The sequence below is a fragment of the Numenius arquata genome, chromosome 1 (genome assembly GCF_964106895.1).
Source record: "Numenius arquata chromosome 1, bNumArq3.hap1.1, whole genome shotgun sequence".
In the NCBI taxonomy this organism is placed as follows: domain Eukaryota; kingdom Metazoa; phylum Chordata; class Aves; order Charadriiformes; family Scolopacidae; genus Numenius; species Numenius arquata.
The window spans coordinates 45,430,810-45,445,683 of NC_133576.1; the positions used below are offsets into that span (position 1 = coordinate 45,430,810).

Here is a 14,874-nt window from a genome sequence, read left to right on the forward strand (position 1 = left end):
ACAGAGTATTTTTCACAGACATTGAATATTAGCAAATATGTAATATATTCTTTTTGACATTGATAAAATGTCTTTTAAAAACCACAATGTACAGAGTTACTTACAATCTCAACAGGAGACAGAAGCTTAATTACTTAGTTGCAGCTTGGCTTTTTTTTAAAAAAAAAAACAACCCAAAAAACCGCAAAAAACCCAAAACCCCAAAACAACAAAAGCCCAATTTCCCTATCCTGTTCAAATGGATGAGTAAGCCTAGACTGCATCACAAGAGCTGAACTGTCCCTTCTCTTAAGTGCCGTGGAGGCTGATCCTGTGCAGGCCTCCCGCAAGATCCAGGTGCAGCGGTGGTACGCAGCTGCCCAAGTCTGAGTCTCCTTGCGGGTATTGCTTCAACAAAAGCTAATTGTGCTATTGCCAAATGGCTCTGGATTCTGCATGAGAGGAGAACAGGACAACAAAATTTCAACTTCACTGGGCTGGGATTTGAAAGCTGATCTTGATAGGAAAAATACGTCCTGTCTCAGTTGAAACTGGAATGCCTCACCCTTGCAGAGCTAGGACAAACAAGGCTGTGACTTATTCACAGAAATAGTAGAATTTTAGTCTAGCAAGTGGTGCAGGAGAAGCCAAGTGTTTCCAGGGCTCAGTTTAAAATCACCATCTCCGCTCCTCCTGTGACAAGATGGGGGAGACCGCCCCACCTAGGCAAGAGAGCTAGTATAGATTCTTCCTCCTTCAAAACTTTATACCATCAGCAAAGTACTGCTCTGCTATTTCCAACCAGGTGTTCTCGGCCGGCTTGGGGCTGAACCCGTGAGGCACGGATACTGGCACAAGAAAACTGCAGCTCTTGGCTTTCTGTTCTGGCGGTGTGCTGTTTGTGTGAAATCACTCTTTCACCTTAATAAATATTTCACTACTGCTGTCTTAGGAGTGAAGTTAATCACTCCGCCTGTGACACCATGCATTTATGGACAACACAGTGGTATAGTCTGCACTCTTTTTTCTTTTTTTTTTTTTGGTGGAGCGGTGGGACACAAGGAGAGGTTCAGTTAAAAAATTTCATTTTACAATCCTACCTGGAAGCCACAGGGGAGTGCTTAAATAAAGACCAGCTGAATCCAGCAGAGCTTGACCACAGTTTTTGTTCCAACCTGAAAAGGGTAAGTCCAGGTAACCTGACATTAACACAGCCGAGACCACTACTTTTAGTCAGTCAGACTTCCACAGCCTGTTCTTTCACATGTTATACACCGGCTTCCGTCAAAAGTGGAAGTCCCCTTTTCAGTGGAATATTTAGTAAAAAACAAAAATGTTGGTATCAAGTGCGTTTAAAGAATGCACGTTCCCTTACATTAACACATTCAGTGCTTAACCCGGTCAGAGCAACTCTCATTTTTGGAGGACTGGGTCAAAATGTTCTCCCCAGTTCTGTACACAATGGCATGCAGCTGGTGAAACCAGACAATGGAAGCATGTACTGTAGAGAGAGAAAGGTGGAAAAGGTCACAAATCTCACTTTGCAGAGAGTCCTTCAGTTTTTCTTTCTTTTTTTTAGCTGCCTTTCTTCACATTCAGTAGTCATCATCAGGGTAAGGAGACACACAGCAAGAACTTCCCACACTCCTGAAAAGCAGTTGCTTCTGCTACTAACAAAGTCCTCAAAGGTCATGATGAGAGACTGGGCACTCACCAGCTTTCAGTGCTCCGGCACAGAGTAGCTAAGTTTCAGGCTGACCGCTTTCCCCCACGCAGAAGCTCAATACGCTGACAGGCTATCACAGAGGACTGTCCAAAGTGGTTAGCTGGCATGGTGACACAACTGTTGTGTGGACACAGCCAGTGGTTGGAACAGAAATCCAGAAAATTTTGCTGTCTCTTTTGTTGGAGAAGCTTTTTTTTTTTTTTCTTTTTTTTTTGCCATCTCTTTTGGCACAGTCTGCAGAAATCTGTCACTTGTATTACAAGCAACGCTGCCACTGCGATAGGGAGTGATGCTTCTCTTGAGACATCTCCAGCTGCCCAAATTGTTGACAGACTTTCCATTTAGACAGGTGCTGTAACAACAAAACAACTTTCTTTTAGAAAAAAAATTCCTTGGAAGCAATGATGTCCTAGAGTTGTTTTGCCTATGTAGCCAGTGGAACAAGTCGCAAAGCTATGGAAAAGACATGTTCATGCTGCTGAGAGTGAATCAGCTGAGGTGAATCCCTGCCTCTGCCTGGATACCTGAGAGACGGGGTCCTCTACCCTTATGCCACAGACTGGAAGTCCCTCTCCTTCTGCAAATGCAAAAATGCTCTCCTGCTAACAACTCCCTCCCTTGTGAAGGGATGTCAGCGTCACTTTTGGTTTGTTTTAAGCTCCTTCAGAGAATGAGATGCACAAAACTCATCTGTGGTAAAGGGAAAGCAGCTCCCTGAGGCTCCTCTACAGGCAGTGGAGGAGCAATTGCTCCATGGAGCAATTCAGAATTCCTCCAGCTCTGAATTTCTCCTCAGTGGAGCACCCTGCCCCACTGACTGTAATGGGTGTCTGGAGAGACTAACTCCGCTGGGATGAAGTTACTCTTCTTCACAACCTGCCTTCCCTGGAGCTTCCAAAACTTTTTTCCTTTTTAACAGCAAAGCTAGCCTCAATAGGCTCTTTTTGGTTTGCAGTATTCAGGATTCCCAGCCCCTGTAAAACAATCCTACCTTTGTCATAAAGTCAAACCCATACCATCAGAAACATATTTACATTAGTACTAAAAATCAAAATGCCATGGCAGAGTGTCCATTGGGGTGCACCTCTGCAGTGCCTTACTCCCTGTCTACCCTCACAACTTGCTTCAAAATCTCAAATGATCATCGAAACATTAATTTCTCTAAGAGCCCATCTTTTGCCCCGAGGTAGTATGAGATATTTCTAAATAGTTTCTGAAAGATAGTGGTTTCTTGTTTCTTTAAGAAAAACCAGAACAGCAACAAACCTGGACAGATGGAGACTTGATAGCTTGCAAAAACTCTCTGCGTCAGTGCTCAACTACCATTACCCTTAGAAACACATTTTTTTCCTAACATCTAGCCTAAATCTCCTTTAAGTTTCTTGTGCCTTAAGTGCTATGTCCCCTGGGTTAGGACAATAAATAATTTGTCCCATCCTCTTTAAGGACTCTGAAGAGGGTTGTTATTGTGTTCCTAATCAGCCTTGCCTTCTCCAGCCTAAACATAACCAATCTTTCATCAGAGATCACATTCCCTAGATCATTCTCATTTCTATGGTATTGGTCCAAGTTGCCCTCAAACTGGGATGCCCGAAAGATACTGCCTTCTGTGGCTCTGTTGGCAGAAAACAGCCCACAGAGGTGGGACAGCTTCTGATAGCAGCAAACCACAGAAGCTGCTGTCCCACCTCCTCTTCCACAAATGGTGTAGAGACATGCCAAGGCAAAGATAGTGTCTGGAAGGCAAGTGTCTTTGTTTTGTTGTTAATGAACAAATGCTACATCAGCCTTCAAGATAAGATAAATATTTACTCCTGTTTATGTCACAGAGGTTTTTCTACTGATGGACTAAGGCCGGGGATCTAATCAAATAGGGTCTGGTATAACTAAGTCCGGAGAAGAAAAGGTTGACCTTAAATAAGCGGCTTGTGTCATGTTAATGCAGCTCATAGCAATGGAAGGAGAAAATGTATTTTTATCTTAAGGAGAAAATCCATTCTCCTTTCTACATTATGCTCTGCAGGAAGCAGTATAATGCCTGTTGATGTTTAGCAAACACAAATGTTGCAGATTGGGCTGGGGTTGCGTGATGGGTCTGGAAAATAACTGACCACTAATCCAGTTTGCATGACCACCAAAGGTTATATTTTAAGGGTTATATTGCTTCAGTTTGATATTATGAATTGGGTATATTCACGGCATTTGTCACACTATAAAATAGTTAAACTATGCTTTAACTATTACAGTTTTGGTGAAACCACAGTATTTTTTGCCTGTTCTGCAGAGACACCCAGCCAACAGTCATTTGCTTCAGGAGAAAGTACCAAATGAGATATAAAGTAGGCAGATATTTCACCCTCTCTGTACTCTTACAAGTCCCCTATGCTGAGTATGTTCTTCCAAATATGCCTTGGATTTTTTTTGCCCCGTTTTTATTTTTCCCTCCAACTATAAATGAATTTGTAAACCAGCTGGCCTGCAATATTGCACTCTTGCTTATGAAAAATATTAACATGTTGAAGGTCTGAACTGCATATTTCTTTTGCTAGTAAAGCAGAGTGCTTAGTATTTTTTTAAAATTTGGTATATATCGGCTCAGGTTCATAGGTGTGAAGCAAATGATGTTCCTGCACTCCAGCTAAAGACCCTCTAGGATGTAGTGCCTAAAAAGGCAGGGAAAAAACATTTAATGATAGGCACTGACATGATATGAAGTGATAAATGGTCCGTGTTGTCCAGACTTGAAAATCAGCATTTAAAATAGATTTTCCAAGTTTGGCTCTGTCTTGATGGCAACAGGAGCTTTAGCATAATTGTAGAACAGGAAGGGAGGGTGGCTTCAGCCTGTACACACTGTGTCCCCTGATGATTTGTCCTTTGGCCTGAACTGTTGAAGGAACTTCTGGGAACCATGACTCTCAGGCTGCTTTTAGCAACACTTACAGAGCTCAAGGAAAGGGCTGAGAGGAGGCGTAAGGCTACCACTTTACATGCTTGAGTTTGTAACATCCAGCAAGTCCAATCTAAAGGCTTTGTGCTGAAGTACTCAAGCTATGAAGCTAAGTCACTCTTGAGACAAATACAGTAATATAATTTTAATACTTACAGTTGATTTCTCCTTTGTCTTCATTTGGTTGGACATCTGTTGGAAAAAAAAGTGCAGTTTTAAGCATGTAGGATAGATAACTATAGCCTTTAGCCAAACAGGATTAATATTAATCAACGTCCAAAGTTGAGGGTCCAATGTGCTAAATGCTCTTTGGACAGCAAAATGCAGTCCATACTCTATTTGCTTATAACCTAAGTCACCGTTTCAGCAAGGATTGATTTTGGGCTTGAAGCAACAGCCCTGTGCCATGCTTTGGGACACAGTCCTGCATCACTCAGGTTGTTTCTGAAGGAAGGACATGGCTCCCAGCCCAGCTTCTGCAGATGCTGGCCAAGACCACTACCCTGTTTTCTCCTGCTCTTTTCTGAAGCACCTGGGCTTGCTAGCCATGAGGAAGAGAGCATGGACTGAAAATGTGGTTTGTCCTTGTCCATGAAAAGTTTAGTTGCCCCTGGTCCCTCTTCTTAGGTGTTAAGCTTTTGTATGCCTGCAAAGTGGCTTACAGTAAGTACTCAGATACATCAGCAGACTCAGTCTGGTTGACAAGATGTCTTTTAGAGCTACCTTTTGTCTTGTCGTGCCAAACATTGAGGAGTCCCACATGTGGGGAAATGCAGCAATACACGGGTATGCATGTATATCATGGAGTGACAGTGAGACAGGCTTTATTTCTAACTTGTCTATGCTGCTTGATCTCAGTGAACCGATAGTTGTCCAGTGACTCTAAAGCTCTCAGGATTGATTTATTCTCTGATTTCTGCTTTGGATTGTGCTAAGCAGAGCAAGCTACTGACCCCAGCCTTGTTGCATGGAGGAGCATCCCCTCCATGTGTCTAAAAACAGCCTGCAGGGATTGCAGCTGAGAAACTGTGGCCTGAACAGGCAAAAAATCTGAGTTACTCTCACATCCAGCAGTTAACTCCTGCGAGGCTTGAAAATTAGCACATTAGCAGAAAACCATAAAGAATAACAAGTCATGGGGCTCTATGTATCTTCCCCAGAGCACCCCAGGTTTTTGATAACAGCATGATTTCCTGCTGTTGTGTGCTGGCAGCTTACTTGTAACTTCTATCAATGTGCTGGATGACATCAAATATTTTGGCAAATGAAGAAGGATTCTTCAGATTTGATCATGCAAATGAAAGGCGACATTACCTGTGTAGGACACTAGTTTAGAGGATCTCCGTTTCCACAGCCAGCAGGTTAAAACAGCTAGAACACCCATCAGAATAACAATGGAAACAATGCCAGCTGCTTGAGCACCTCTTCCATTTTTTTCCAGGTTTTTGTGACTTTCTGTGCTAAAATCATTACTTTGTTTCTGCTCTGTGTCTAGAATAAAATAGAAAAATGATTTAATAAAGTGTAAGTTTTCACATTTCATACCAGGAAAATATTTGACCACATTTTACTTGCACAAAAAGATTCTGAAGGACAAAATATTTGTGCTATTCATATCACTCTGATTTTGGTAGTATTCCTTCTAAGCAATGCACATTTCCAGCTTACACTGTCCAATAATACGATGCCAGTTTATTCCTCCCTGTCATCATACTGCATGCATCCCTCTTTCTTCCTTTTTGTTGTTCTTTCCTGCCAGCCCTGGGAGACTGTATGTTTGAGCTCGTATCTAGACTCAATTGAAAATAAATCGATACAGAATCTATAAATGTATATCTGATGGTATTCAGAAAAGTGGGTGAAAACCTGTTTCCCTGAAGTTGTGATGAATTTCCACTGATTGCTGCAAACTGAAGGTTTCAAATGCCTTACTCAAGTGTGGTAGTGCTTTTAGAAACCAACAAAAAAAATTAGTAAGATGAGGATTTTTCCCCCCAGAATACACTATGACAGAATGCCAGTAGGAAACTAATGACAAGGTTACCCAGTTTTCCTTTAATTTGGGATGACAGCAAGGGTACGCTATCATATAAACACTCTACTGTGCAACTTTTGCTCATGCATGCAATTTTTGTTCCTGGAAATAGTTTATGATTTTTGGCTGTGTTTGTGGGATCACTTTCGTTAAGTCCAGAGTATGTGATTCACAGAATTGCCTAGGTTGGAAGGGACCTTTCAGATCATCTAGTCCAACCATCAACCTAACACTGACAAAAGCCATCACTGAATATAATCATAGAATTGCCTAGGTAATTCATTGGCATGTTCAGGTAAAGTAACTGTGGGTATCCAGCTACAGTTATGCAAATAATCAAACCTCCTTGCGCCAGGGTGGAGAAACCTGAGAGAGAAAGGTGTGGTGGGAGGCAAGACCAGGAACAGCAGTGAGATTGAGCAGCCACCTCCAGATAAGCTCTCCCACTCCAGACAGCTTCTCTACACAGCTTTCTGGTAACCATGAAATCCACTAATGGTACTATAGCTATAACTTTTTCTTTATACCTTTTTTTTTTAATAGCTTTCTGCTTTTGTGAAGAGTTGAGTGGCTAAATACTTGTTTTTACTATTGATCACTCATATCAGCAATAAATAGCATATAATACCTGTGCTATTAGGTGTATTGTTCTCTTGCGCTAATATTAACCATTTGCTACAGGCCTACTTTAAACAGTGCACTGTATATTAAACTGATCTTTGGAGACTGAAAACAGACTTTGAAACTAGGTAGAGTAAAAAGCAAATGTGAGTACTACAAAGTAGTTGGGTAGGGATTCGGGAAGCATGGATCTGTTGTATGGTGCCCCCTGAAAAATAACCTGACTTCTCAAGTCATTGTGATCCTGAGGAACCAAAGAGTAAAGCCCAGTGGCTGCCTTGCGTGCAAGAGCTTCTCGGTGCCATTGTCATAACACGCTCGATGGGTGTTCACTTTCATGTGGAAGAAGTAAACATAAAGTCCATGGCTAAGCATAACTAGCTTGAAACAAAACTTGAGCTCTTCTCCACACTTTTTGGAACTACTGAATTAATGCATACTCCTCATTAGTGTGTATCTACAGATAGAGACAAGTTGGTTGATATTCCTGCTATCTAGAAAACATGAAGTAGCATGAAGGGACTTACAGTTGGCTGATAGATTTTCCTGCAGTATTTTATTTTCTACGGAGCACTCTATTTGCATGTTAGAAGTGGCTTTAACCTTAAGCGTGCTAAAAACGCTATAGGTGCCATCGTCGTGGGGGGTGATCTCTAGCTCTGATGGAGGCAGGTGGCTGTTGTCTGTTTTATTTATCCAATAAACATTGGGTCTTGGGTATCCATTGCCAGACCTGCAGCTGAAAGTCACCTCCTCTCCAGTGCTGTCACTGTTTCTCATCGGTCCACTGAGTACGGGTTGGCTATAACTAGCTGGAGAGCAAGAGAAAAAGAACTCGTCATCAACATGTTGAAACGTATTGAAAAGACAAGATTTTGACTTGGGTTCTGAAACAGAAGTTCTAGGTTTCACACGACCCTCATGACTTGAAAGGGAAACACCTGCAGGTTTGGTTTGTAAGCCAGAGAGCTGAGAGAATTACTGGAAGGGCAGAAGGCTGAAGCCAAATGCAAAGAAAGCAAGCAACTTCTTAAACTGCTGCCATCCAGTCGCAAGCAAGAGCCCTTATATTAATGAAAATCAAGATGAAAAAAACCTCACACTGGACAAACAGCTGTTACAGGCATTCTCCCAGATTTAGATTCCCTATCTGTAACATTTACATTAAGCAGACTTCATTTCAGCAAAGTGCTAAAGTATTTTTCAAAGTTAAGGCCATGCTTAAATATAATATTGAAATGGCACAAATTTGAAATGCTGGAATGAGAATTTGGGCAAATATGTGCAAGTAATACAACTTCTTACCTGCTAAACTGAGAACCACTTCTGTCTGGTGAATCACTCTGGTATATTCAGTTTTCTGCAGTACTACACATTTGTACTTATGTTTATCACTCTGGCTGACATTTAGAAGTAGCAGAGAAAAATCACCCTTTTCCAATCTGTCCCAAAATAATTGAGTCCTGTTTTTAAAGTGAATACACTGTTCACTTTCATTGTCTTGACCAGAGATCAGTGCATGTACAACTGAACACTCTTCTTGATCAGTTATTTGCCAATATACCCGTAAATTTTTTAAGTGCAGTTCTCTTTCTCGATAAATGCAACTGAGTGTAGCATTGTCTCCAAGTTTACTGATGATGATCTTCTCCTCCAGCGCAATAACTACAAGATAAAGAAAGGGAGGTTATGGGGAAAAAATGTAATTCTTTTCAAGTACATTCTACCACATGTGGACTCCAGTATTAGTATTTATAAGAGGCAGGGGAGTGTGCTCACTTCATAGTCGTTCCTACCTCCTGACTTGCCTGTAGCTAATTCTCTCCATGTCTGTTTGTCTGTACATTTTCCAAAGGGACTTCTTGCAATATAAAGCCTTCTCCTTATTTTTTTTCTCTGAGGACCAACTGGTCTAAGCGTTCCCAGCCCCATAGATACCTGCATATTTCACTTTGCCCACTGACTGGGACTGACAGCAGACACATATTCAAATTCTAATGCTTTAAAAATATTTTTTTTTTTAAATTAAGAAAAATGCCAAATAACACCAGGTAAATCACAAGAAGTGGGAACACCAGTAAGAAAAAGAGTGCTACCATTATTTTGAGACCCCCAAAAATGTAAAAGGGGAGTAAAACCAGTGTTTCTCAAAGCGGGCATGTCATAGCAATTGCTTTTTATTGCTACTATGGGTGTCACCCTGAGAGGGACACATATACCCAGCTGGCAAACCAGCATGCCCAGATACCTCTAGTGACACATTCATTAGACATTTACAACCTCTCATGGCCACCTGAGGTAGGCCAGCCTGGCTTTCAGGGCACTTTTCCTGGCCTCCAGACATGAGAAAGGCAGCCTATCCTCCTGGTGAGTAAGGCAAAGGTGTGAGTTGGCTGACGAGCGATGCAGAAGGTGCGGGGCAGCTACTCAGAAAGGGGCAGGGTGGCTCTGACCACAGCTTCCCTGCTGGGGAGGGATGCACCACCTCTCCTCCACCCCAGCAGCCAAAACCTCTCTGGTGCAACTGGTTGCTGAGACCAAAGCAGCGTCCATGTTGTAAATGTTGGACTGTGGGATGAGGGGAAGGTCAAGCATGGGGTTGGATGGGAGAGATTACAGTTGGGGGGATTATGCAGGTGGGCGAATTAGGGGAAGAAAGATGACAGGAGTGAGAGTTTGGAAATGTGGAAACACTGCATGGTGAGGTGGGAGGGAGGTGGCAATGTTAAAGAGGAACAGGTTTTTGTGTTGCTGCACTGGACTCAGAAATAGCTCATCTATATGTCTGAGTTGGGCACCCTGACTTAAAATTACCACTGAAGCAAACATAGTACTTGCAGGGAGGAAGGCAGCACGTTCTTCAGGCCCTTATCCTCTGCTGGGCGAGACAAGAAGTATCGGGCTTGAACTGCAATAAAGGATGCTGCAGCTCAGACTTTGGGAAAGCCCTCAAAGCAGCAGGAAAAACATTGCCTGGGAAGATGGGTGCACCTCCATCGCTGGCGTTATTCAGGAAAAGGCCCGCTGGCATCTATTCAAAGTCTGTCTGGTACAGTTTATCCTGATTTGGGAGCTGGGGATTTTTCGTGATGACTTCATTGAGGTCCTTCTCAGTGATTAAGCAAAAACAGAGGAGAGACAACTCTGAAAACATTTAAATATCACCAAGTGTGATGTCCTTTAACCTTAACTTGTTTTGAAGGGGATTTTTGGAACTGTAGTAAAAAAATTACTAATATTGAGTACTTGATACAGGGATGTATAATTCTATTCACAATATGAATATGGACTTTAAGCAGGCATGTTAGGTCTGCTTATCAGCAGCGCTTATTACCCCACTTCTAAGACCTTTTATTGGCAGAGATAAATACACAGAGATGTCTATAAAGCAAGCAGAGCAATCTAAGCAAAAGCATCTGTAAGGTCCCTTGCTATTAGAAATTGATTTCTCTTTTTTCCCTGATGCAAGTCACACTGAGGAATTCCTAAGTGTCTTGCTGAAAACACACAGATGTTTATATAGTACATATTACAAATACTCTGTATTTAATGCGTTAAGGGAGAGCAGCTTCATTTTTAACTAACGTGTTCTGAACTTACCAGCTCTCAGGACATGAAGGAGTAGTAACAGAAACCCATAGCTAAAACAAAAAAGCAAACAAGAGTGTTACATGATAGACTTGAGCAACTCTGTTGTTTACCTAAGCAATAAATCTAATATTGATTGTTTCAGTATAGTAGCAGAAGTAAGTAAATTAGGTACTGCTATTACGTAATGTCCCATTAAGTATTTGCATTTTTGACAGCTGCAAAACTTTTATTCAAATGACAAAACTCTGTGGGTGTGTGGCCAAGGCCATGAATAGCAGTAAAATGCACTAATATTGGAATCAGAGCAGAAGGCATGAAGCTGGTGTTGTGCCTGTCTTTCTTGTGAAAAAACGAATCATAGAGACTTATTGGACAAATAGGCCCTGGAAGATACCTGGATCCCTGGGAAGGAGTGTGGCTGCACGGGCCGAAATCCAGGTCAAAACCCTGCATCCCATTGTTTTGCTGAAACTCAATGAATTGCGGTTTATCTGGTTAAAGGACAGCAAGCAGCTGACCATGCTGCCCACCTGTTTGTGGACTCAGCGAAAATGTGTAAACAGGAAACATGCTGATAACAGGGAGCTGTGCAAAGGTTTTGCTGGAAATAATTCGGCATGTTTGATTACTCTGGAGGGGCAAATCTATGTGGGAGTTTCCCAAGGGAGTTAACACCTGCTGGATGCTATAGGAAAACCCAGTTTAACCTGTCTGTGAAGACCAGGTGATTTAACTCTCATCTCATAGGACTTTGAGAAACATAAATGTGCAGCACTTTCCTAAGAGTTACTTTAAAGTAGCCTCTCACCACCATGCCTAGCTATACGTTGTGCTCTCCTTCCTCCAGACGGCTGTGGGAAAGGAAAGGAAGACAATGGAAAGGTTTTGGAATGGGATCTGGCTGGCTGCAGTTGCCCACCTTGATATCGCCCCAGTTGCAATAAGGTTGGAAAGCTGAGCCGACAGATGGTAGAGGGACACTGCTCATCCCCAGTTTCCCCAGCTCACTTTTGCAAGCAAGTAGGACTGTGATGCCACACTACCTGAGTGGAGCTGGTTCCCTTTCCCAGTTGTTCTCAGCCAGGTCCAATACTGAAGCAAGGGCTGGGGCAGTAGGAAGAGCTGCCCACAGAAGCCCATGTCCATCCAGGAGCAAGCCTCAGCGTCTCCCACCCGGACTGCTCAACTTCCCTCCAAACCAACCCTGCTCTGCCTGACCCTCCTCCATCCAAGCTCCAATCTAAGATCATTCCCCCAGCAGCCATTTCTCACCTCATTTTCCCCATCAGCTGTGCTTTACAACATCCCCTCTCTCTTCCAGGCCTCCTGCCCTTTCCCCACAGCTCCTGTCCAGCCAAACATCAGAATTTGTCTGCCACCTCCCAGATACAGCATTGCTTCTGCCCAGCTTTACTCCCACCAGCTGCCTGGGCACAATTTGGGTCTCCCCTGCTGTGGAGGAGGGTCTCTAACTCCCACCTGCTCCCAAGAAAATTACAATCTTCCCAAATATATTTGGCTTCCCATGGAGAAAGCAGAGGACATTCCTGACACAAAATCTACTTCCATGTGAAGCCCCATCTCCAGAGAATAAGCTGGGGAAAGTTTAGGGAAGAGTCAATCTGGATTGTATTAGTTTTATATGCAGAAAACACTTTCTTTTCCCTTTCTGTGTCCTTTGAAATGGTTTCATAGATGAGGTTTCTAAAGTTTAAATGAATGCACAGAATGGAACATTTCTGCTCTAATACTTATTTTAGTAAGTCTGCAATCAGCCCTAAAGTAAGTCTGCCAAGTAAGGAAACCTAAATACTCCAGGGAAGCAACTCTGCTCTCTCCTGTCTCTGGTAGTGACTTTGTATGGCTTTTGCACATGTCCTTGTATTGTATTTCTGTTGTATTTTTATACTGTGCAGGAGCCACAACTTTTATGCCAGGCTTGTAGAGGTCTGTCTTTACAAGCTCACCTTAACATAATTCTTAATTGTTCTTGATCCCGTGTCTGTGTTTGTTTTATTGTTCCCCGCCCAAGTTAGAAACTATCAATATAGTAAGTCAATTAAACGGAGAACAACAATTGACTGATCTTTATGGGACTTTTTAGGGAGTTTCCCATGGGAGGCATTTGCTGATGCCAAAAAAAATTAGCTAGTCTGCCAGGACTGATTCTCTGTATGTACACACAGACGCTCTTGATTTCTGATTTTCATAAATGATGTCACACTTAAGGTTGGACAGATCTAGAGATGCTCATCCTCTTACTTGGAGGAGGTTGTAGCTGCATAGTGTGGGAGCAGCCCAACATGTTCCCCTGGAATAGCTTTAATGCCAAGCTGCTGTTGCAAAAACGGAGGAACGCTCTTGCCAGCAGAGAAACCTCCCTTTTATCACATATATGCACTCAGTTCCTATGTTCATCACACTGGCAGTGAGCGCAGGTGTAGTTGCATTAGTTACTTAGGTTCTCTCTCTCCCTCTTCTTTAAAAAAAAAATATATTGTTACTTTTCCTCTTTTCTTTCCCACACCTTCTCTAAGTTTTTTAAAATATCATGTGAAACAGGAGAAAGTTGCACTTCCTCTTTCATACATTCTTGTTTGGCAAGATCATTCTTCCTACCAGCATCTCAACTTTTTCATGCACTATTTATTTTAGAGTCATGGGATCTTGCTGCTCTGGCCCAAACTAGCCAGACAAAAGATGTTCCGATGCTTCCAAGAAGAACTTTGGGGCTTTTGCTCCGCTGCTAAGATTTGCTTTATCCCCTAACCTTGTACCGGCATCGTTCTTCTCGCATCAGCGGGTGCCCCAAATAGGTTATCTCTGTGATGCTTTTCTAGCGCCTACCGTAAGGCAACGCTAATCTGGGCAATAGAAACTGGTGGGTCTGCTTGCCTTCTCCCGTCATTTGCGCTTGGGGCTGAAAAATGCCGATTTTTAAGTCTTCGACGGGGTAGGTGACAAGCCACAGCCAGGTGGCGTTCCCTGCGTGGGCCGCCCCGCGATGCCAGGTGCTCCCCGGCCGGTGGCGGCGGCCGGGTGCTTTCTAAAACTCGCCTGACCCGCTCTCCGCCCGGTTCCCGCGGCTACGGGAGCCCGGGAGAGCCGCCCGCCCCGCCGGGAAGCTGCCGCCGGGCACGTTTATCGCCCCAACCCGCTGCCCGGCTCCGGGGGTCGGCAGCGGACCCCCCTACACCGCCTCGCCGCTGTCTCCGTTTAAGAAGCCCACCCCCGACAGAGCTTTTCCTGCCCGCTGCATTGCGATGAAACTCAGATTTTTCTAAAGGGGGTGTGTGTGGGGGTGTATTTCCCTGCCCCCGAGCAAGCAGCTTGTGCCCCCCGTGCCCTAGCGACACACGTCGGAGGTGGCAGCTTCCCCGGCCCCGGGCCGCCACTCACCTTCGCGGCTCCATCGCAGCTGTACGGGAGGCGGGCGGCTGACCGAGCCGAGCTGTGCCGTGCCGCTCCGAGACCGCGGCTGACCCGCTTTAGGCCATTCCCCTTTTCCCTCCCACGCCTCCTCCCGACGGGGATTTCCGCCTTCCGTGCGCGCCCCGGAGCCGGTTGCGCGGCCAGCCCTGGCACCGGGCAAACTTTGCGGCCGGGCACCCCGACCGCCGGCAAATCCCTCCGACGGGCCGGGGCACCGGTCCCGCTTCGGCCCCGCACGCCGGGCGCTGCGGCCCGAGAGAGCCCGACCCCGTCCCTGTGGTACGGAGAGTCTCGGGCGACTGCTGTCCTGACCCCACTGAGCCCTTCCCGAAAAACCTCTCCGGGGCCTCTTGGCAACGGCTCCCGACCCCCGGCAAGCCGTCGCCTCCCACCCCGAGGGGAGTTTGCCCGCTCCCCTCACCGCCGGCTCTGGGCGCTGCTGGGGGGGAACTGGCGAGGCAGGGCTGGGGACCGGCTTTTGCGATAGCGCGGAGAGAGCGGCGTGGTGTGGGCCCTGCGAGGCGGTGGAGACCGGTCCCA

At 44.6% G+C, this 14,874-nt stretch overlaps 1 protein-coding gene across 1 annotated transcript; it reads right to left on the bottom strand.

Moving 5' to 3' along the window:
• Positions 1-1,020: 1,020 nt before the first annotated feature.
• On the bottom strand, positions 1,021-14,414 carry ICOSLG (inducible T cell costimulator ligand). Its single transcript, XM_074153902.1, has 7 exons — positions 14,302-14,414; positions 10,912-10,952; positions 8,617-8,976; positions 7,839-8,123; positions 5,970-6,146; positions 4,812-4,847; positions 1,021-2,057 (listed from the first exon to the last, which is right to left on the bottom strand). The coding sequence occupies exons 1-7, from the start codon at positions 14,313-14,315 to the stop codon at positions 2,047-2,049; spliced, it is 924 nt and encodes a 307-aa protein (XP_074010003.1). The 5' UTR covers positions 14,316-14,414; the 3' UTR covers positions 1,021-2,046.
• Positions 14,415-14,874: the final 460 nt, after the last annotated feature.